The 25450-nt window shown below is 38.7% G+C and overlaps 1 protein-coding gene across 3 annotated transcripts in view; it reads left to right on the top strand.

Annotated features, from left to right (window-relative positions):
* The first annotated feature begins 2314 nt into the window (after positions 1 to 2314).
* Positions 2315 to 25450, top strand: part of stard13a (StAR-related lipid transfer (START) domain containing 13a) — a 29168-nt gene continuing 6032 nt past the window's right edge. Inside the window, exons 1-5 of one of the 3 annotated variants that reach the window (XM_033978363.2) lie at positions 2315 to 2781; positions 19654 to 19725; positions 20768 to 20849; positions 23362 to 23425; positions 24092 to 25374. In XM_033978363.2, the coding sequence (XP_033834254.1) occupies positions 2658 to 2781; positions 19654 to 19725; positions 20768 to 20849; positions 23362 to 23425; positions 24092 to 25374 (1625 nt within the window). In that variant the 5' untranslated portion in view covers positions 2315 to 2657. Of the gene's footprint in view, positions 2782 to 8840; positions 9270 to 17728; positions 18048 to 19653; positions 19726 to 20767; positions 20850 to 23361; positions 23426 to 24091; positions 25375 to 25450 lie in introns of those variants that run through there. The other 2 variants (XM_033978365.2, XM_033978364.2) reach the window with 2 other exon arrangements.

Below are 25450 nucleotides of genomic sequence, written 5' to 3'. Positions count from 1 at the left end.
CACAAATTTCATTACAACTCTTGTAAAGGTTTTGATGGTCCCTGTCTCCTCCTATCTTCATTTGGGCGTGCTAAACATTGGTAGTCCTGTCAGCTCTTATTATTGATAATGTGCTCAGTACAGCACATTTTTATATAGAAAAGAGTAGATCATCTTTTACATGTCATATTTAAAAGCAGACTAAACAAATAGAAAAAGGTACTTATAGTTCTAGGCAATTCTATATTGATTTCAGGGCATAATAATTAAAACTGCATTATCCAACTCTGGTGGCTGGTCTGCCACCTGCTTCTCTACATGGAGAAGTGATTGCTTTGGAATATTCCACATTATGGCATTATTTGTATCTGTATTTCATTTATTTTATTAAATTACAGGTGTTTTTATTGCTCAAAAATACCTTGATAAATATGCATTCCTAAACTGAGTGACTTGTATCTTGCCCTGATTACAACCCTGACAGTCTCGATGCATTTAATGCCATACTGTGGAACATACAAAGCAAAGCAAAACCATGTCTTGTGTTTATAGTTTCTTTTCGTATGATTATATTTGAATTGCTTTAGTCACATTTTTGTATAGGGTATGGGATTTTTGTACCCCCAATATAAGTGTTGTATGTGTGATTTTGTTTTTATCAATAGAAGGTCTTTGGAAATGGTTCCTGACTTAATTTTCTGTCAAGTGTGTAGGTTTGTCGGACCAGGTCTAAAGAGGAGTCACGCTTCAACGAAAGCCCCCATTTTTGCTCTGGTGCAGTTTTTCTTTTTTCTCTGTCTAAATTACAACGGTCAAGCAGTGCGGTCAAGTGGTGTCCGCATTACCCGAAGTACTGCTGACCACTGGGATAGCAGACATGTTTAAACTGGCCCAAATGGGAAGGGGGCATTCTCGCTCTCTTGTTTCTCTCCTTTCTTTACAATCACGGGTTTTCTCTGACCTGGAACTCAACACCTCAAACAAGACTTCCGAACTAAAGGATCTCATGGACAGCAGCTGAGGAGCATCCTAAAAGTGTCCCGTCGTTAGTCTGAGTGACATTCCTTGGATATCACGGAAGTAACTCTGAGCCAGTAGCTGTCAGTGAGGTGGACAAAGTTGTAGTTTAGAGAGGACTTTCACTGATACTCATCTATTATAGCTATGTTATTATTCAGATCCAAACATATTCATAACATTCACACTATGCATTGCTGCTGACCACCCAATGTAAAAGCAGTCTATGCCATGTCCATAATTCCAGTCTCTCAGGGCACAACATGTTAGCACTATAAGATCAAACTGAATCATTAAACATTAAAAAACATTTGGGAATGTCAGTACACCTAATGGCCTAGCATCAAAGTATCATAAAGATGCATTGTTTGCTGTTTACTATGTCAAATTGTGTAACATAATGATATTACTGTAATGCACTGTATAGTTCATTGTCTGATTGTTATTAACAGACAAACTGAGCTCAGCTTTAAATGGCCCATATTACACTGTTCTAATGTTGTTTCCGCTTCACAAACATACCCAAGTTGTGTTTTGTTTCATTCACTCATGTTTCTTTTCTCAAACTGAGAACACTGTTCCACCTTGTGTTGACATGTCGTAATACAGGAAGTGCTCCATACACCTTCACTAGAATCATTTGGATTATTTCAGACCAGGAATTGCCAATCTCTACAAAAGGTAAAAGGAGCTGTTAACTTGAAAATTACCACTACATGACATCACAAGGTGGAACAGAGTATTTTGAGCTTTAGGGATGTAGACAGATTAATAATAAAGGGTCACTCAAACATGTGTGAGTGAAACAAATTCTCATTACCTCCTCACATTACAGTATCTCAAAAGCCAAGAAAAAGGAAGTTATGTCACCCAAGCAAACAATGTCAAACTGCACAGTACCATGCATAAGATTGGATTTAGAGCTTCTATTTGCAAATTGTGTTAAAAACGAAATTAAACAAAGACCAACTGTCAGTTCATAATAATAAAACCTGGACTAAAACATGCAGACTAAACTATAGACTTCTGCATGACTATGGACTGCATGGTTCACAATGGGATCCCACAGCCCTGATATGTTAAGCCCATGACTAATGTAAGACATGTTTGTGAGTGGCCAGCGACACACAGCACAAGTATTCCCTCTACACAGGACTATGTTGTGTGACAGCCCGTGTGTTATTGGCGTGTGTGAGCGCATTGAAAGAGATCCTTGTTTGGGGCTGAGGGTGGGCTGGAGTTGTAGCTGCATCTAGGTTTAGGTTTAGGAGAGAAAGAGAGAGAGACGTTGAGAAACCGCCTCTTGCATCTGGCGCTCCTCGTCAGTGCGTCAGTCCCGCATGGAGAAGTTATTTGGAGACGTTTACGCGCCCGCAGCAGCGCATCGGAAAGGACATCACAGACGCGCTGGATACGATGAACTGTGAGCGTTTGGCAGGTCATACATTCAAGTGATACTGAGCTTTTCGTGCGCGCTACCGCAGGAAGGTGACGCAGGTACGACGCGGTGACGACTATTGCGGCAGCGGTGGCGGCGGGACGAAGTGAAAGCGAAATTTGACCGGAATAACGGGACGCCGAGGATTTTACCGGTGACAGTGACAGAAGAGCGAGGAGCTGATCTGGGAACTACGAAGGAATATGCATTGGAGTGGACAGCAATGAGCAGCCAGCGAAAGTCGGCGAAGCTACAGCTGCGGCGGTCGATCAGTGAGCAACTGCGGGACTCCACGTCCAAAGCCTGGGACCTGCTGTGGAGGAATGTCCGGGAGAGACGTTTGGCAGGTCAGACTCACCCAGCGGGGGCAGGAGGGTGGAGGTTGAGGCGAGATTTTAAAGCTAAATCCCATACTGGTGCATATTTCATCTATTGCTGTGGTCCTTCATGAGCTGGGTTTGTCCTGGATTGACTTTGATTAGGATTAGATTAATACTATTAATATTAGGCTGTTTTTAGATTTATTTTCTAATTTTATCAAAGATTATCTCTAGATGCCATTTTTATTCCAGTTAAGTCAATATGTAGGTGGTTTTTTTAGTGATTTTGTTTTATCATTTGTCATTGTTTGGTCCTAAATAAGGTCCATTTTAGCTATGATGTAGACCGATGGTTTGGTCCTGTTCTAGTTCTTGTTCAGTCCTGGTCCAGTCCAGATTTAGTTTCAGGTTTAGTCCCAGATTTGATGTGGTGAATATTCAAGTGTGAATGGACCTTAATCTTGATTTTTAATCATGGTCATTATTATCATCTCTCTATATATAGTTTTTAGAAGTGTTTTACATGCATTATTCATTAATTCCTTTGTCACACTAGAATCTATATGACAAGGTAAGTAGTCATAGTTGCCCTGAGGCTAGCTAAATGACCACAACCAATCACATAATCACATGGATGCAGTGTCTGCCCAATGGTACAACAACTGTAAGAATCAGCTACAATCATATTTGAACCACAAACATCCCAGTTATAGGGCATTAGCTTTACCATCAGAGTCACATTGGCCCATGTTTAACCCAGTTTTGTTAGAGATTCTAAATTGAAATAGTTGTAGGTGGCTAACCATCTGTTTATTTGTCTTGTTTGGTGCTAATTCAGTTTTGATGCACTATTTCTGCTGTGTTGATCTTGTGTTTAAGCCTGGTTTACTTTTAGGTTTACTGCTAGGATTAGATTGTGCTTGTAAATTCCAGCATTTAGTCTTGGTTTTGTTCTGGTTGTCCTAAATTTAGCCAGCGGGAACTGATCCTTAGTCAGCAGTGGCATAGCAACTGGTTTACTCCATGCCATTGTTTATTTAGTTGGTTATAGTTGAGTCATTGTTTTGTGCGTAATTATGTTTCTATAAAGCTATAGTTGAGTCTTGTCATTATATCTGCATTGCTTGTCACTAGTGTCCCTTTTAAAACTGATTTGTGGTATACACTGAGATGAGTTCATAGACTGGTGTTTATATTTTGATCCCACTGCGTCTTGTCTTCATTCTGCCGGTGTGGAGTCATGCGCAGCTCGCTTCTGATATTTTGGGAAGGTCATTTAGTCTCAAAACAGCAGCAGCGGCATGTGCAGAGGATACAAACTCAAAAGGCGTTCTGATTGTCCCCATAATGAACCATGCTATTGACAGAAGGAGACTGGGCTGTAGACTGGATATCATGTGTCTGTTCTGCATGCTGTGTCCACCAGACGCCACTGCACCAAAGTGAGACGCTCTGGCTAAATTTACTGTGGCCCGGTGGTTGTGCACACTGTGTCTGGGCAGAGTCACAGAGGAGGAGATGCAGAGATAGAACTGCAGCTGTCTGTTTACTTTAATGTAATTACAAGAAATCCGCCTCATAGGCTAATTACACTGGGGATATTTTTGTGTTCACAGTGTTTTAGACCAGTGTGTACCAGATTTTAGATTTTAATATGATCAATTCATTCTTATTTGAAGATAAAATGCTCTTTGTGGTGGAGTTTACATCCCGATTTTGGAACTCAATCAGAGATTTATTATACTAAAGAATTACCAGTACGCAAGTAAGGAGATACAGTTTCAATTCAGTTTATTTTTATAAAGCCCAAAATCACAAAAGCAGTTGCCTCTCAGGGCTTAACAAGATCATTGATTTAACCAACTGAAAGTTGGAAAATCAGTGAAAGAGACATTGGCCAATAACAGGCAGATTAACCAACATTCACAGCAAAAAAAAGGATAACTGTCCCTGAGCATCCCCTTTCTTTAGAACCTCCTTATATTTTTCCTTGTATTTTTCTTACAAATCGTATGCTACAGTTTTCAGCAATTAACCATTTTCTTCTTAATGTAATTAGAGGAAATTGCAGCCTGCAAAAAGTATTTTAAAAGAATTTAATTCACTATACTGTATTTTGCCAGAGATACTCTGGCTCTATGCAGTTTAAGGCTAGACTACATTCACTATCATAATCATTCATTTACATTTAACAGCATGCATATTATTGGAAAGTGTAATGTATAAATCTTTTGTTTTGGTCAAATAGTTAAATTGCATTCGCTTGTCATTGACGTAGTGATTCATGGTGCTGCACACCTCACCATTGTGAGATTACCTTTCGGTCACAACCAACTGCCGAATGTCTCTACCCTCTCTTTCCTCATTTTCACACTTCAGCTGTCCTTATCATTGCGAAGCAACCATGACCTGATAATAAACCCATCCCGTTGTTCCAGTGACTGCAGTGAAACGATGTGTGTGGAGCATCATTAATGAATGACGGTGACGTGAACAGCACCTGCCCCTCTCTAATCCTCTTTTTCTCATTCCCATTCCGTCTGGAGCCCCTCCCCCAAAAGTCCACTGCTGAACCCATCAGTCCACATCTGCCTGGATCACATTTGGAGAGAGGGGGATCCCAAAATCTGCACATCTGGCCTTGCTCTTATTCTGCAATGCACTTTCACCTAATGGGTTAGACAGGCCTGACCATGGCACTATATAAAGACTGAGGGATTGTAAATAACTGGAGACAAAAACTATGAAAATGTGGTAATTGGTACTATTATTATATAATATTAACAAGGTCAAGTAAAAAAACAAAACAAAATATAAATAAATGCAAGACATGGCTACTTTAGAGAGGAAGAGATTGTCGGGCTTCAAATGGCGACCTTGCTTTTAAATTACATAGTCTTTTCCAACTACTACACTGTTATTATTACAAGTTATTATTTTTGGTTGCTGATCTAATCTAAATATGGATTTTTCCTGCAGATTGTTGCTTTATTATCCAAGACACTATTGACATAATGCATAATAGTTTTAGGATCCCAGCAGGTTAAGGAGAAAACAAATCAGAAAGTGAACTGGGTCCCATTTCCCCAAACTATATTTAAAAAGAACTAAATGGAAAACAAACATACATTGTAAATAATCTCACAGACAGAGTAGAGTATAGTTTCCATTGAACCTTGGTGTGCAGTGGCTGGTGTGTGTTGTCTAACAATTGGCTGCATAAAGCACCTGGATTTGACCGTAATCCATCAGATTTTTGGGTTAAATGTGAGGTCACAGCAGCCTAGGTTTAGCTCAGAGTATTTCTTTGTTTGTGTGCGTGTGTGTGTGTATGTGTGTGTGTGGGTGTGTGGGTGTGGGTGTGTATGTTTTGATTGTTAAGCGTATTATAATGGGGCAGGAGGCTCTGAAAGTATTGTACAAACTATTTAAATTATATAATTTTTGTGAAGAAGAGGGGATCACAGAGCAGAACAGTAGCTTTTCTGCATTCACACTGATGCATGTTTGATATACACTAGTTGAGACAGGTAATGATTTTAGTGAATAAATCTTGTGTATAAACATTTATACCTATGCAGTGCAATTTTCAAAAGTATACTTTCACTTCACACATCCTCAATTTGACAGTGAGATAATCAGTTCCTCCTCTGCTTTGTATGGCTGTTTCTCTTTACCATTTGAACCTGATCCCTAGATATACCTTTACTAAACTGCTACAGTTTACAGTTTGCTTGAATCATTTTCTCGTATAGCATATATACCTCACAACAACATCAGTTTACAAAGCCTGCACTGTCCAAAAACATGCATTGTTTGGTTAATCTGAACATATTTTTGGTTAAATGGTACATGTTAATGATTATGTGATCTACATAACAGCCAAAGAATACAATTTTTATTTATAAGCCGATAAAATAATCTATCCTACCTATAAACTGCGGCCATTTCCTTGGTTGCCTCTAGAGGGTAGTCTAATCAAATCCAATGTTAAGGTTTTCTAATGCCACTACTTTACAGGATGACTTAAAGTTAGTCTCACTGGCGTGCCTGTTGCTGTGGGCAGCACACTTCTCGTGTGACTGCAAAGCTCCCCTCCTCTGTCAGATTAGCTGTGTGTGAGCCTGCTGACCCAAAACTGACTTTACTATGACCCACTTCTCACGTGCACCCCCCCTCTCCTCCGCCTCTTACTACCTCCCCAAAATGAATTAAAATGACCTCCTATATCCTGCATTCTGGCTAAATCACAGCTCCGTCGAACTAGGCCAAAGTCTGACCTCTCCTCCTCCACCTCCCTCTTTTCTCTGCATTCCTTACATTTATCCACTTACTGTATGGCAAATTTCACTTACGTTTACGTTCATATCAGCTGATACAGAGTTGTCCTGTCAGGTCCAGGGGCAAATTGAATGCCAATCAAAGTACTTTACATGAAATACATATTACTGTTTTGTTTGTTGTTCAAGGAGTAGTCAGTGTCCCAGTAGCAATCTGACCAGAACTGAAGAAGCCGCTTGGATGTGTAGCCAAATGTTTTCATTCTAAAACCTTTGTCCAGTTGACCGAATTTTTTCATTTGCTATTTTCAAGGAGTATTGCCAGTCACTATAAGAGTAAGGGGACAGAATGACTCAAGACCCCAGAAGTTTTGTTTAATAAAATATGGGCCGACAGTGTACCACCACAGTAATTTTAAGATTAGTTCATACCATTAAATACTTAATGTGGTGAGATTTCATCCACAGGCCAGCTGATTTCTGTACAAAGTTAACTATTTATGAATTGATTTCTAATGTATTTGCATATGTGCAAAAGCAAAACTGTCCCTACTATGAATATTTTTAAACTGCATTGGTATTTTCACTTGCTAATACTACATATCATGTGACATGTTACACAAATATGTAACTATGCATTTCTGATATACAGTAGGCCTAGTATGTACCACTGCATTTTATAACTTTACACAGTGCTGGTTTATCTCTCAGACAATAAATCACACTATAAACAATCAAACATCAATCCAATCTTATAATCACCTTTTGAATCTCTGATCTAATGACATTTTAATCTTTTTTCAGTCATTTGTATAGAGAAATGGGGGATTATTGTCTCAGTGTCAATTATAGTCCTTGTGAGTGAACTACTTTTAGGACTTTCATACATTTGCCCAGCCCTATAATAAAATATTGCCTTATAAAGTAGTCTGCACAGTAAATGACCATTTCTCAAGTCCAGAATGAAGGGACAATAGCCTCTCCTACTTGCATTCCTCAACAGCACACCCACATGTCCTCTATTGTTTGGCTCCTGCCCATTCGGGACAGTACAACTGGATAGCCTTCTTCTTGCCCTGTTTCATTTCATCTTCCCCATCTTAAGACATACTTTTCTCACAGAGATTTACCCAGAGGGCATGTATGTACCAAGCACTGGAACTAACCACAGTTTCCAAAGTCTACACGCTCTCATGCCATTGGGTAGTAGTGATCACATGACCTCAGAGGAAAAAGGAGTTTGTGATTGTTCTGCTCATGTGTCGGACTTGTGTGGGTGTTTTGAGTGGCTTGAGGTCTGTCAGCTGAGTCAGGTGGGGGGAGTTGGTCCAGTGAGGGCATGTTTCGAGACTGGAGGAATTTAGGAGTGTTCGCACAGCAAGAGAAGGCTAAACGTGGATTGGAACAAGGAGACAGTGGCATCGGAGAAGGCATAGACACGGCGTGGTGACATCAGAAGTCTGAAGCTCTAAAACAATATGGATACTACAATGGATGGTGCTAGATTGACAGACTGATGGTCAAGAGGTTTGGCGGTATGATTAGACTACTATTATAATTTGTTAGGACAAGAAGAGGTGACTAGCAATAACTATATGTAACACATGGAAAGTTGACAATGTAGCTACGTCAAGATGGAAAATGGTATCAAGGACATACTACATTACCAACAATTATTTAGAATGGTTGAGGCAAGTTAGATTGCAATATAGCTACTTGGTATTATGTGATTATGAATCATTTGTTCAATTTGAGTGACATTTTACTATAATGAGTAGCCCAACAAAAGTCATGAGTTTATAGAAGGCCAATGGTGAATGAACATTGTAGATGTTTTGGACAGTTAAGACTCTGCGGCCATAACAGAAGCTTTTACGAGTGAAGATCAAGGATTGACTACAGACAATATGGACACCTCCAAACCTATCCAAGATGAAAATACACCAGATGGTGTTGAAATGGCTGACCCAGACATTGCCGACTTTTCTGTTGAAGGAGACTGTAGGAGCTTGGACATAGATGAGGGTGTATTTGGGAGTCATCTTTGCACCACTGGGGACAGTCCAGAAGGGGGTAGTGACAGTGACAGCACCAGCGAGGGGTCCTGTCTCGGGGCAATGACGGCTGATGGACAGGAGCATTACCTGCGACTTGGAGACACGCCCCGTCGCCGATCTGCCCTGAGGCTGTCCCGAATGATCGCGCGGCAACAGCTGCTACGGAAACTGGCACAAGGTATGGTGCTATGAACCTGAGATTTAGGAGAATCAAAGTTAGAACCTGATTTGGCAATATATGTGATTTCATCAGCTCTGACAAAGTCGTTACAGTAGTTCAACTATTAATAACAGTGACTTTTCAGATAAGTTTTGCAATTTCATTTGTGATTCATGTTCATTCTTTTCACAGTTCACATTTTAAACACTTCAGCATTCACATTTGAGAGAAATTAACTGAAATATTCAGCTAAACTAATATAAGAATGACATACATTTCAGACCATCACCATTAGTTTTTACAAGAGGACTGGATATTTATTGTTTGGATAGCAATTATGTTACTTAAATAATAGCAATGTTAACTCTGACCATTAAAATTGCAGTTTTGTTTTAATTGCTGGCCTGTCATGATAACACATTTTGAAGTGCAATATATTTCTGAAGACCCTAAACGATAATACTGAAACTAATTTATGCTATTGACACAATACACTTAAAGCAGAATTATCCCCTAAACTATTTATAACATGAGTTGCAATAAGTAAACAGCAGAATGAAACACTGTAGTCTGTCTGCATCTATAATAAGTTATAGAAATTATTTATTCATCCCTCTACAGCTCAAATCTTATCATAGAATAAAAGCCCAAAAAAATCCCACTATAACAGAAGCAAGAAAAAGCCACAACAATAATACTCCTAAAAAGTATTATTCCATCTAATACATACTGAAGGATAAGTCGATATATTCATTATTGTGACAGGCGTAGCTGCTGTTAACCATTTGGCTTTGTTGAAACTCTTCTTCTACCAGTCAGCTGAGTAATTAGCAACAATATTTTCCAATTGGGTGATTGGATGAATCATTTTATTCTGCGATAATGATAAAATGCTGCTGCCAATGTTTCTCTATGCTTATTATCTCATTTGCCATTGGAAGTATTATAAATACTAAATATTAAGACAGGGTTAGGATTGAATATGTTTTCTTCTTCCCACTCCTTTTCGAGCTTAAATAAGAAAATATGTGAAATGTGCATTAAGTGTACTGGATATATATGTTCATTAATCTGCTTGAAATAAATACATAAATGAAAATGAATTAAATGAATTATCCCTCTGTCTAGTCTATTTTTAGTTCATATTTCGAGGACATATGGAGCCACTTTTCCTCCAAAGTTGTCTTTAATTTAGATGAGATGAATCAACAAAAGCCTAAAGGACTGTTATTGTTAGCTCAGCTCTTATGCGTTGTATTATAGCTACTTCCACCACTTCCTGTCACATGACTATAATTTCCTGTCAAGTTGCCATTGTTTCCCTAGTTTCCCAATACAACATCTCGGTATCCATGGAAACATCTCTTTGCTCTGGACCTTAAATGATTAGTGCTTGTTGTTTCTGGATATGCTACAAGTAATTAAAGGAAAGTTGCCCAAATTAAATGTCCAAGGGGTGAACAAAATGGATTTTTTTTTATTTCAAAAATTGCACATGCAACACTTATTTCCATTTGCTTTCTTTCTAATAAACACACATGGACAAAATTGTTGGTCGGTTAATGAAAGAAAAACTTACAATGGTCACAGAAATAACTTGAATCACAAAATAATTAAAAAAAATTCTATCAAATTTAACCAATGAAAGTCAGACATTGCTTTTCAACCATGCTTCAACAGAATTATTTAAAAAAATAAACTCATGAAACAGGCCTGGACAAAAATAATGGTATCCTTCACTTAATATTTTGTTGCACAACCTTTTGAGGCAATCACTGCAATCAAATGATTCCTGTAACTGTCAATTAGACTTCTGCACCTCTCAGGAGGTATTTTGGCCCACTCCTCATTAGCAAACTGCTCCAGTTGTCTCAGATTTGAAGGGTGGCTATTCCAGATGGCATGTTTCAGCTCCTTCCAAAGATGCTCAATAGGATATTGGTCAGGGCTCATAGAAGGCCACTTTAGAATAGTCCAATGTTTTCCTCTTAACCATTCTTGGGTGTTTTTAGCTGTGTATTTTGGTCTCAGTCACAGGTCATGAAACAAGACAATGATCCAAGTTTTCTGACACTGGCCAGCACATTTCTCTCTAGAATCCCTTGATAGTCTTGAGATTTCATTGTACCCTGCACAGATTCAAGACATCCTGTGACAGATGCAGCAAAGCAGCCCCAGTACATAACAGAGCCTCCTCCATGTTTCACAGTAGGGACAGTGTTCTTTTCTTGATATGCTTCATTTTTCTGTCTATGAACATAGAGCTGATGTGCCTTGACAAAAAGTTCCACTTTTGTCCATAGGACATTCTCCCAGATGCTTTGTGGCTTGTTAACATGTAGTTTGGCAAACTTCAATTTGGCTTTTTTATGATTTGTCTTCAACGATGGTGTCCTCCTTGGTCATCTCCCATTAAGTCCACTTTGGCTCAAACGACACTGATGTTCCTTGAGCTTGAAGTTCACCTTTAATCTCTTTAGAAGTTTTTCTGGGCTTTTTTGTTACCATTCGTATTATCCGTCTCTTTGATTTGTCATCAATTTTCCTCCTGTGGCCACGTCCAGGGAGGTTGGCTACTGTTCCATGGATCTTAAATGTCTGAATAACATGTGCAGCTGTAGTCACAGGAACATCAAGCTGCTTGGAGATGGTCTTATTGCCTTTACCCTTAACATGTGGTCTATAATTTTCTTTCTAATCTCCTGAGACAACTCCCTCCTTTGCTTCCTCTGGTCCATGTTGAGTGTGGTACACACCATGTCACCAAACAGCACAGTGATGACCTGTAGCTCTATATATAGGCCCACTGACTGATTACAAGATTGTAGCCACCTGTGATGCTAATTAGTGGACACACCTTCGATTAACATGCCCCTTTGGTCACATTATTTTCAGTCTTTTCTAGGGATCATTTTTGTCCAGGCCTGTTTCATGAGTTTATTTTTTAAGTAATTCTATTGAAGCATGGTTGAAAAGCAATGTGTGACTTTCATTGGTTAAATTTCATAGAATTTTTATTTATTATTACTTTTGCCAGATTCAAGTTATTTCTGTGACAACTGTGAGTTTTTCTTTTATTAACCGAAGGGTACCAACAATTTTGCCCACGTGTGTATACTAACACTCACATTTTTTATTTTAGAACTTGATGGCCTAACTATAACTATTTTTAAAGATATGATTGCATGAGTCCTGTTTTTTTTCTACTTACCTCTGCCAAGTTATGGTATTGTGTTTTGACTTGTTGGTGTATTTATTTGCAAGATAACTTGAAAGTAATTATTGGACTTTATCGTTGTAATTTATTGATCACTTGGGATAACAAGATAAGACCTTTATTCAAAGGGACATATTAAGCTGTTTTCTGATCCATGTTCTAATGTTGTTTCCTCATTGCAAGTGGACCTGGAGTTGTGTTTTGTGTTTTCATTCACACACAAATCTTGCATATTTAGGCTGAGTTCTTCGTTCATACTGAAAACACTCCACCTTGTGATGTCATGTGTTAATACAGGAAGTAGTCCACTGTGTTTTTAAACTCCATACACCTTCACTAAGATCATTTGGATCATTTCAGCCATGGAATTTTCCATCTCTACTGAACAAAAGGTAAGAGGAGCTGTTAACTTGAAAACTACCACTTAACATCATAAGGTGGAACAGAGCATTTTTAGCCTTTGAGATGCACACAGACTAATAATAAAGGGTCACTTAAACATGTGTGAATGAAACAAAACACAACTCTGTGTATGATTTTGATGAGGTAACAGCATTATAACATGACTTATAGCTCATGAGTCAGGTTTTTTTGTAATAATGGGGACATTGCTGTTTTATTTGTACACATTTTAATAAAATTGATATGCGATATGACATAAAAATGTATTTCTTTTTATTGATCACTCACAGTATTCATATATTTTAGTGCATTTAGTGATATTCCTCCTCATAGTCTGAATAATACGGTATACACATTTTTTTCCTCAATAAATTACATTGTTGAACTTTGTTTCTCTTACTAGCCTGCAGTACGTGCAGTTATTTCTCTTCTACAGCCTCCTTCAGCTCTGAGTGAGTTATTTTGACTTCTGTCTGCCTATGGGGAAAATGCAAGTTTCCGTGTTGTGGGAGGGGTTTTCTGCTGGGACCCAACCACACCTGATTCCTCCATATACAGTATAATAACCTGATTCATGCCTCTACATTCCTCACTTTCCTTTACACTAATTTCACAGTAAATGTACAGCCTGCAGACAAGGTCAGTTTAAATGGTTTGAATACACCTAAAGTTATAATGTTTTATTATTGAACCATTTCTTGAGCTTGTCTCATTAAATTTGTCAAATAAAGTTCACTTTTGGAGCTCTGCCAAACCACAAAGTAGAGTCTAATCAAAGGTGACTCAGCAGACAATGAGTATGTCCCTTGTTTACATCACTGGGTAATATCACAGTCAGTTTATAATGACAACAATCTTACAGACCATATTGCATATTAGTTATGTATATTGCTTATTTTAGATGCATTGTTCCAAAAATATTGCTGTCTTTTCTAGTATGAAGTTACTGTCTCAAATTTACAAGTAGCCAGACTGATCCTAAATGCAACCTCTAATCACATTTCATTTTTGCTCTCAGACACATCTTCACCCTTCCAGTAAAAATAGCCTGAAGTAGTGCATAATTGAATCATAAATTGACTCAGTTTTGGAGTGCAACTTGTGCTCCCTCTGCTGTTGAAAACCAAAACAACACCAAGCCAAAAAAGTAAATAGTCATTCAGATTAGACACTGAGATGAGAGTATTATCTATTGTTCTATATACTTGTTTGACGTTGCAGACATAGTACATGGCCCACTTTGCCTCAAACTGTTGTGATTTCATGCCAGGGTCGATGTGCTTTCCCAGTGCATTCCTGAGAGCTTGACATCACTGACAAACCATATGGTACAAGAAGACATACTCCTACTCGCCTCCTTAGCTTCATTTTTTTAGAGTGACCTTAAAGATGGCGGACTAAGTGCTTTGGCGTATGTGGGAATATGGCTGTGATCCAGAACTCATGTGTGTGTACGTGTGTGTAACTGTGCATGTTGTGTGTGTGTGTGTTTTGTCATGGACGACTGCTCCTCATGCTCCTGCAGCCTGCACAAATTAAAGTTTCGTCATGCTTTTTTGTCCTTGTAAATTTAACTGATGGAAAAACTGGACAGAATCATTTTTGATGGCTTGTGTGGGTATTATCAGAAGTATTAAGGAGTAGTTCCCAAAATGCCAAAGTACAGATACAAAATACTATTATCTTTAAAGACCATGTTGTAATGTTGTTACTTACTCAAAAACATACCTGGAGTTGTGTTTTGAATTGCTGGATTTCAGGTGATCACAACATTCCATGGGCCTATAAAGTTTAACACAGGGGAAGGCAGCTTGAGTAAATATTGTTAATATGCAGATTTTTCTAGTAATGTAGCTAGTTCTAGAGTTAGAAATGTTAGAGATGGAAATGATCAGGTTCAACAGTTTTGAATCTGACAACCATCAACTGTTCAATAGTCAACATTTCAAGTGCTTTTGAAGACATCCTAATATCTTGAAAAATGTACATCTCCTGGAAAATGACTGATTTATGCATCGTTTATAAGAATGTGCTGTAAATTTAGCCCTGTGTTTTGTGAGAAAAGTTGTTAGATAAAAAATGCATCATGGTTTTAGAAACTGATGTTCCCATTGGGATTTTAAGTTTAAGAATAGGCCATCTGAAACCGGCATCTGCAACTGTGCTGGTCTCACACTTTGATGGTTGTATGTAACACGCAAGTATTCAGTCAAAAACTGTTAAAATTTGTCAAAAACTTTAAATCATTATGTTAATAAATTGTACTTCAGAATAATCCTCGTGTCTATATTTATCTATATTTATTTATTTATTTAGTTAGTTTTTACAAAGCGTGGAAACCCTATTTTCATAATATTTGATTTAAAATTTTCATCATTCTGAAATCCATGGATAGGTGATATTTTGAGGACCTCTGCCCTTAGACTTATAATTATAATCTGTTAATAAGGTATAATAAGATCCTTAATACATTTAGCGAAATGGTATTTTGTTTTGTTAATTCCTATGGCGTTGGTGCTAGATTTTCATCAATTTTTCATCACTTGTCAACTCTTCAATAAATTTTTTCAGACCTTTGACAATTCTGACAAATTCTTTTGTATGGTATTTGGGCCAGTTTGGTCTGACACCAGTCCTCAAACATCTGTCCCATTCTCGCCTGTGTGACGGCTGCACTGGGGAACTTCCTGTTGCTGTTCTTAGCTGGGAATTTCGGGGCAGGAAATGATGTCATGTGAGCCACTGGAGGGTCCTCTGTAACATGCACTGGACAGACACAGCGTTCGGAAGGAGCCTGTTGAAGTTATTGGCAGGTCTTTGTTGTAAAATAGGTGTTGGATAAAAGGGAGGAAATGAACAACTGCTATAGAGATTGGGCTTCTTGTGTCCGATGTATTATGTAAACTTAACTAGCCTAGCACCCTGTTATGTAAAGAATTGCCCTCCACTGTTTTGTATTGGGTGGTTTTGAGGTGTTGTCTTATTTCTAACACAGCAGGTCTATAGAAACATGGAATAGGCTGCAGGAAAGGCACTACAGGAGCAGAGGGGATTATAGTCTCACCAATAACATGTGCGGGCCCTAATTAAGCTCTTGATTAAAATCACACCGGAGAAATAGCACCGTGTTCCCAGGCAGATGGAAGCTCTGTACCTTTATATGCTGGGCTGTGTGGAGGCCCAGTGGTTACGTGGTAGTAATTTATTTGAAATATATTATAATCATTATAAATTTAAATTTAAATCTGCCATGTTCCAAATGATGTACAGCATTGGGTAACTGACTGATAACTGAAAACTGACCCTGCTGCACCTGCTTCTTTCCGTGGATGCTTAGCCTAGAATATTCCACATTATGCCATTAAATTTATCTCCATGGAGCTAAGCATGGAATGCCACCAGACGAGGTTACTGGTCAGATCTGGGGAGAGTGTCAGGGGAGCTGCTCTCAGTAAGAATGCATTTTTTTCAAGTATAATGCCATAATATCAAACATTCCAGGCAAAACAAAAACATTTTCATAGAGACAAGAACAAGGCTATTAGAAAAGTGACCTAGTGCACCTTTAAGAGACATAAAAGGATTTGGACATTTGGGAAGATCCCATACAGCTAAAAATCTTTTTCTGATAGATGACAAATAGTATGTTACATTTACCATAAGGTGTCCTGGGACATACACACAGATATTTGTAATGAAAATCATATAATTAAGAGACACACAAAGAGATCACATATACATAACATACTGCATGCAGTATCTTGAAATTAACATAATTACTGTATCAAGAATGTAAAAGGATTTTCTTTTGTCTTGTGTTATGTCCTCTTCCCTATGGCACAAATGAACCTTAGATACAGTAAATGTCTTGGCATCTAGACATGGCCTTAGGCTTCAATACAAACTTGAATAGCTTATAATAATAATAAGCTTATAATAAATTCTTACGATTCTTAAATAAATTCTTAAAATAAAAAACATGAACTAGACTTCAGTGTACATTTGTTTTAAATGAGCCTTGTGTTGTCTTCAATCAGCCTTGATGTTTGCAGTTGTTGTTTTAGTCTGGTATGATTTCCTGTGTGTTCTCCCATAGGACAGCTCCACTTGTGTGTGTGTGTGTGTGTGTGTGTGTGTGTGTCCCGTCCTCTTTGACTCACTGGGGGCTACATGTTCTCACTGTCTGCTATCCAAACATACTGTACAGTGCTGGCTTCTATGCTTCACCCTGCTCCTGTCTGCAGAGGTCAGTGTCTCCTATAGGGCGTGCTCACGGCTGACATGTGAAATTAACATCCTCGCCACATCAGTACCAGACCCCAGGGAATGGCTCATGCAAACGCCAGTTTCGATTTTCCTCCACTTCTGTGATGGCCAGCAGCAGTGTGGAGAGGACCACAAACTTGTCATGTGGATTTTTGAGAAGATGAGATATAGGAGGATAGGAGTATATGAAAGAGGACAGGGGAAGTGCAAGATTTTGCTTAGTATGAAGAGGTAGGATTGGATGGTACTGGGTAATCAATTAGCTTGTTTACCGTATCATTTTTTGACCACGTTTGCTACTTACTTAACCTAATAAATAATCTATATTTCTTTGTGTTTTCGTTGCCACAGCAACTTTGGTATTTTAAGTCAGATGCCCTTTTGATGCAATCATATTTGCTTATCCAGTGAATACATAGTTTACCATTAATAGTATTGTTCTCATTTTAATTTTCAAGGATAGAGATCACTAGCAATCTTTCTTTCTTTCTGTCTATCTATCTTTCTATCTACCTATCTATCATGTATTTTCAAATGTAGTTTTGCAATTAGCTAATTAAAATAATTACATTTATATGTATGTATATTTCAATAACATCTGCAAACATTTTTATTGCCCAGTCCTATAATTTGTTGGACTTATGAAGTGAAAAGCAAGTAACAGCGCACGTGCATGTGAATGTCAGTGAGGAGACGTCAGAGTGGTTACAGATATGGTACGTATAGACCTGAGAATTAGTAGGCAGAGCTGCAGTGGCAGCATGGGGCGGCCGTGGCTCTGAGCGGCAGTTGTAAACACAGAGTTTGAGGAAGAAGGGCCAGAGTCTGATGGAGCTGCTCGGGGACCCACAGGAAACCAAACCAACGACAACAGCAAGAAGCATGTCATCTGAGAACAATGAGGGCGTCAAGTAAGTTTATGGCTAAAACGACAGACCACAAACTGAAATCCGCTGTATTTTTGGTCCATAATGGGCTATTTTAATCCCTGGCGTTGCTTCATATATGATTTAGATGGATGAGTTATGCAGAGAATGTGGGAAGAAGTATGTAATTGCTGGATTGTGGAGAAAGTATAATTTCCTTTGAGTGTTTCTGTCTCTGACAACGAGGATTTTATTGTTTTGCTGTTGAACTTTGACTCTTTTTTGGCTGTTTTTCTCGGATGAACTAGTTTGAACTACATAGGTAAAATTTGTGAGACAAGTGAGATATACAGATTGAGAGGAACCAGCAGTGTTGGATAGTGATGAAATACTGTGTCTCTAGACTTTATAACTGTTATAGTAATAGGCCAAACTAGGTAGTAAGGAGTTTGTTTTTTTCCAACATTGTGTTACATATAATTTGAAATGGAAAGGGTTCGTTTGACATTAATTTGAAAGGATGTTTTGTGTTTTTAATCTCCTCTAAGAGTAGGTAATTAAACTTTTTTATCCCAATGGTTGCTACATTAGTTGATGTTATAGTACCAATTGTTGTTGTTTTAATTCTTGAAATCCTTTTACCATCATATTAAAAGTAATGGAGAGTACAATGTTTTTACTTCGCTAATGTAGACTTCCATAATCTCGATTTTTAATCTGTCGTTGCTGACTTTTACCATCATCACATTTACTATAGGCTGTATGTATGAATGAACCTCTATGTTGTGTGGGTTTTGAAGACTCCCTCGTGCTTCATAAATGTTGTTTTTAAGTTACAATCCTTCCATCTTTAGCTGTAAACTCGTTGCCTTCTCATAAACGGGCACAGACTTAAGTGAGGTGTGTGTGTGTTACATATGCCTGTGGAAAATGGTTATAAAATCTCTCGCGGTGCTAATGGGCTGTGGTGCCATTTGTAGAGCCTGTTAAAAGTATGCATGAACAGTCTGAAGGGGAATAACACTGAAACATTGTTTATTGAGAATATGGTTCACGTATCATTTAAAAGTAGAAGTATCATGGGAAATAAGCTTGTTTGATGATTGGTGGGTCTTGGGAGAAGAAGTTATAAGGCAGAGTCACCACAAATGAAAGTTAAAACTAGTATTGATCGGAATTTATCTATATCTATCTATCTATCTATCTATCTCTCTCTCTCTCTCTCTCTCTCTGTATATATATATATATATATATATATATATATACACACACACACACACACACATATATATATATATATATATATATATATATATATATATATATATATATATATATACACACACACATATATATATACATATATATATATATATATATATATATATATATATATATATATATATATATATATATATATATATATATATATATATATATATATATATATATATATATATATATATATATATATATATATATATGACTACATAAAATAAAAAAATCACAATCTAGCACTATGGCTGATGGTTTTGGTCTCAAGACATGTTTGCTTTCCCCTCATTTCATTGCTGTTTTCAGTTTGTCTTGTGTAAAATTTAATCAACTCTTCTAGTTGCTCCAGACTTAACATGTTTTTTTCTCCTTACAGAGATTGAGGCGAAGGAGGCCTGTGATTGGCTGAGAGCTGCTGGATTTCCACAGTACGCACAGCTATATGAAGGTAATACACACCTGCTGCATTTTACATGAAAAACTGCAGAAACACAAACATTCTCACTGCGTTATCTTTTTTACTTTCACATTGATGTGCTCCTCTCTTCCCTCCTTCATCTCTCCATCTCATTGGGGCGTCCCATACTATTTCCAGGCCGCAGTTCCTGTCTTTAAGGAGGGGTCATGGGAAAGGCCTTGTTATCGCTGCTGGGACTCTGTACTTCTCTTTCTCTCATCCACCTTCTTTCCTCTTTTCATTTATGTTGCTGTTAATGCTATTGTTTACAAAACATCTTATCCACACTACTGATAATAACTATGTACTTTTACTGAACTAAGGATACTTTACTATTAAGTAATATTAATGCAACTTAGAGACTAAAAATCTCCAATAAACTGCAGAGCAAGTAGCTGATAATTTGTAGTTAATGCCATACTGTGGAACATTCCAGACCCAGCTATAACATGTCACGTGTCATGTGACAAAATTGCAATATTGTCTAAGGTTTGATTCAGATTGAGCTTGTTTTAACTCAGAAACAGTAATCATCCTGGTCTTCTGATGGTCTAATAGTTATACTGGCTAGTTTTATTGCTATTCATAACTTTTGCATCATGTTTTTTTTTTTCCTGATCTTGGTGTCATCTAATATGTCATCTAATGTTTATGAAAGCTTTCCTGGAGATTCAAGCACTCGCTCTTTAATCTATAACTGTCTGTGCACATGCCTGCTTAGATCTCCTACAAGCTCTGCTAATATGTCGATATCATCCGCTTGTGTGGCTGCTCAAACAGTGAAACAAAACACTGGAGTTATTTTGCCATTGTGCAAGAAGATATTTAAAGAATGCTTTGATATGAGTGTTCCTGAAATGCAACTAACAGGTGCTTACAACAGTGGCTTACTTTACAGTTTATTTAGGCATTTACGGTTGTGTCCTGTCAATCATTCACCACCAAAAATAGTCCACTCGCCCTCAACTCTCTCTCTCTCTCTCTCTCTGTGTGTGTCTCTCTCTCTCTCTCTGTGTGTCTTTCGTTGTTGCAGATGCACAGTTTCCAATCGAAATTTCTTCTGTGAAAAGGGACCATGATTTTCTGGACAGAGATTTGGTGGAGCCACTGTGCCGGTAAGAATGTTGTTTTTTTTTAAAGGCCCATATTACACTGTTTTCTGATCTGTGTTATAATGTTGTTTCCTCATCAAAACGAAACACAACTCCAGGTAAAACCAAACAGAAAATGCTGTGTTCCACCTTATGATGTCATTACTCAGGCATATGTGAATGAAAAAAAACACAATTCTGGCTATGTTTTTGATGATGTAACAACATTCTAACATGGCTAAAAGCTCACAGGAGATATATTGTTACTGAGATATATGGTGATAAACGATAATATTGAAACTACTTTATGCCACTGATAGCAATAGCAATAATGCAAGGTAATCCCAATACACCATTTTTAATAAACATAATATCATTATATGGCATAAGCTGCAACAAATAAATATATAATTATTAATAATATCATTATTTGACCTACTGCTTAGTCTTGGCACAGTCACATTAGTGAATTTAGTTTAGAATATATTTTAGAGGGGAGTCATGATCCTAGAGGAGACAGCATGTAGATTTCTTTTTTAAAGGGGAAAATATGAGTCAAAAAAGTCTATGTATAGAAGCACAGTAGAGCATGCAGACTTTACACACAAAGACTCCAACATTGTCGTGGAATTGAAGCAAGGACCCTACAAACCGCTACTCTATGTAACTGCTATCTGTCTTTATGTGTCCAAAAAAAACTTTCAGAACTTCTATTTACAAAGTACAATCTAAATCTTTCATATTATAATGGATGAACCTCATCTTCAAATGGCAGCATTGCACAAATCAATTCTCTTACTACAGTGTGATAAAAAAATTAAACAAATATAAATTAAACAAATATATGCATATGCCCTGTAGTCATGTATCGAGACAGACAGCTCATTCTCCTTCTTAGACTCTCCGTCATTTCCAGTAAAAGTCACAGCTCTTTACCCCCAGCCCTTCAGGCCTTTGCGAGAACCAGTGTCCACTCGCTAACCGCTAACTGCTAATCACCAGGTATAGTCTGACCCCGGCCCACATAATGAAGACCCCATCCCAGTCTCACACTCCGGCTCTGGGGCTTTGATCTGGCCTCCTCCCTCCCCTCTGCCACACTCTGATCTCCCATTCAAAGAGGCAGCACCCTCGGGGGCTGTAGAGGGTAATTGGGTAGGAGTGTACGGGATGCCAGCCTAGACTATCAGCTGTCTTTGACTGGTTTAAAGTCCCCTTATTTGCACACTCCAGCTATGATCTTTTCATTTCACTGCTCCTATGCTTTCTTCTTTCTTTCATCTGAAGGTCCATGGGGGGGGGGTCTGGTAATTGCAGTGTTAGGGGCTCTTGACAGCTATACTCTCTGAGAAGGCACATCAGATCTTTGAAAGGTGTCCCAGGAGCAATAAAACACACACGTAATTAACTCTACGTGCTAAGAAGCTACCTTTCATATTGAAATTGTACAATGAGGAGCCATTCGTCTTACACCGTAAAGCATGTAGCTGTAGTATTCAAATTAACCCAATGGGAGCGTGCAGACCTTTACTGGGTCTAACATACAATTATAAAAATATAATCCCACATCTGTATATGAATTTACTAATTTACCGGTAAATAAAACAAAGGTGCAAACGCTCTGAGCAGCAACTTAAAAGTAAAACAATGCAGAGCACTCAGAGCACTCAATTGTGAACTTTTTTTTTTTTCATTGTGTAAAAATTGAGCAGAGGAAAATTCAATTTGATTTTGATTTGGCTACAGTAGAAGTAAAAGTCAAACTTTGGCTACATTGAATTGTTTTCAATGTATTTATGTTATCTGTAGATAATACAGTATAATACAATAAATAACTGTGTGTATGGTACAGGGCAAAATTATTCTTTCAAGACACATTTGCAGCATTACAATGAAATAAGAAATATGCTAATATCATTAACACTTCTACAATAAGAACTACCAAACTCTTTCTCTCCTCTATTAAGCCTATTAATGTGTGATTTGAAATACCAAAACAACAAACCAGGACTGTTTTTGTACAACACCACAGTGACCCGATGTAAGCCCACGCCTCTAAAAAGAGCATAGATAACTTTACTAACCATACATAAACTGGGGCAGACCAAGGAGCTCATGAACACAGCGTATGGCAGGAGCAAGGCGAGCACAGGAGAGGCAGAGGCCTCAGGCTACAGAGCAGTTGCCCAATAGGAGCATGGAGTAAGGAGCCTGGGACAGAGAGATGTTTGAGAGGGAGGAGATAGGAGACTCAAGTAGACAGTGTGTGGAGTGCAGGGTGAATCCATTGAAGTAGATCAAAGAGCAGAGGTAGTGGTTCTATCAGCAGCCCAGCGGGACAGGGTCAAACGTGCCACTGAACAGGGGCAGAGACCCACATGTGTTTGAGGATGAAGACAGTTGGGCCGTCCCACCAGTTCTTCTGTGTCTAACCCTGTGTGTGTGTGTGGGGTGTGTGGGTGTGTGTGTGTGTGTGTGTGTGTGTGTGTGTGTGTGTGCATGCGTGCGTGCGTGTGTGCGTGCGTGTGTGTTTTAGGCGGCTCAACACTCTGAACAAGTGTGCCTCCATGAAACTGGATGTCAGCCATCAAAGGAAGAAAGTAAGTCTTATTTGGTTTGTTGTTAAAGTTATCATCTTTTTTTCACTGTTGCTGTTAATGACTAATGTGGTAGTAATGCAATGCAGGGCAATAGTAATTCTTTTTGTAATAGAAGTTATAGTTGTTCAGTTTGTTGTTTTTATTTGTGGACAGAGGGCACAATATTTACTGTTTTACATGAAAATGTACCCATAGAAATACAAGCAACAAGCCTATCCCTGTATTTACACATGTATTATGGATTTGGCTTGCATTTAGTAGGTGTGTAATTGAACTAAAACATTTTTGTTCAACTTAATGAAAACATAAGTGAAAGTGCTTGAAATTACAGCAGCATTTAACTAAACATAAATCTCTTGAGTTTCTGGCCTTTGGCCATTCTTAAAACAGGACATTTTCTTCTTGTACAAAATGCACTTGCTCCAATATATGCATCCAATGTAGAAAGTCTATTGGCAAAAATGTAAATACAGCATCTTTACCGGTATTCTAAACTCATGCATAGTAATGAGACAAGACTTTTTAATAGATGTATTCAGAGTCAAGACTGTAGCTTGTTTTTGCAAAATGATCTAAAACAGAAATATAGCAAGTCTTGACATGGACTCCCATACTTTGACATTCCTTACATAGCATTATATTAAATTCATTAATTTGTGTCTTCAGGGAGAGGACTCAGATGAAGATGACCCACTGGCGATTAGCAAGAGGTGGACCTTTGAGTGGAGCAGCCGTCGTTGGTCGCGCCTCCAAGACTTCCTGTTGGACTCAGCCAATGACAGCAGTCCGATGGGGCAGGGGGTGGGGCTTCACAGCACAGTTAGCAGCGAGAGTGTCCTTACAGACTTGAGTGAGCAGGAAATCACTGAAATATCCTCCATCCATAGTGAGGACTCAACGCTAGCCATGCCTGATTCAATATCTATGGCGTCACTGTCCGCCTCCTACCAGCCACCTCGAGAGATTCCTCATTACAACACTCTACCAATCAAGAGGCACAGTCAGGGGGGACGGAGCAAAGCCAAGGAGTTTTTGAGGAAGATGGAGTTGATGCGGACATGGGGGCCTTCGACAAGGAGGAAAAGCTCAAATCGAAGGCCACCATTGGTCATCAGTGGGCCTGTCCTGCAAGGGGAAGAGCCACTGGCACTACAGGTGCTACAGTGTACACCTATCAGCCAATTAGAGAATGGCAACAAACTCAACCACCAAAATAATGACAATAGTGACTCTGTCAGTCCTGTTAGCAACCATAAGGATATGTCTACAGCGGATAGCCCCAATGCTGACACTGTGATGCCTACTTTAAATGAGACCAGTCCCAAACTGCGCATCGCCAACAAGAGGAGCAGTAAGTATTTGGAGGACATGGAGCTGCCTTCCCAGGGCAAAAGGACAGAGTGTGGTCAGACTCAGTTTGGGAAGAACCAGTTCCACTCTTACGAAAACCTCCTAATCCACATCCCCAAAGACCACAAACCAGGCACTTTTCCAAAAGCATTATCTATTGAGAGTCTAGCGCCCGCCTCGGGGGACAACAGCCCTCAGACTGAAGTTCCTAAAAATGGACTAAGTGAACATTGGTCAGGTAAACCCCTTTCCAAACCATGTCCCGGGGCACCTCGAGGTAGCAGGGTCAGTGTGTATGACAATGTACCCGGGTCGCACCTATATGCCAGCACTGGGGACCTCTTGGACTTAGAAAAAGAAGACAACCTATTTCCTCACCTGGACGACATCATTCAGCATGTGAGTGGCCTGCAGCAGATCGTGGACCACTGGAGTCGGAGCGTCCTGCCCAAAGGGGACATGGGGGAGGAGGAGGGGGAGGACAGGGCCACCCCGAGCGAAGGAGACAGGGACGGAGTGTCTCTCAATGACACAGACTCAACAGGGACCAGTCGAGAGAGACGAGACTCTGGGGTGGGAGCGTCTCTTACAAGACCACGGTGAGTATAGGTAGTAGAATACTTGGCATTTTAACTTTTAACTAAATTATCTAAAACCCATGAAGTCACATTGACA

This window comes from Periophthalmus magnuspinnatus, chromosome 14 (genome assembly GCF_009829125.3).
Source record: "Periophthalmus magnuspinnatus isolate fPerMag1 chromosome 14, fPerMag1.2.pri, whole genome shotgun sequence".
In the NCBI taxonomy this organism is placed as follows: domain Eukaryota; kingdom Metazoa; phylum Chordata; class Actinopteri; order Gobiiformes; family Gobiidae; genus Periophthalmus; species Periophthalmus magnuspinnatus.
This window is presented reverse-complemented; position numbering and strand designations above follow the sequence as displayed.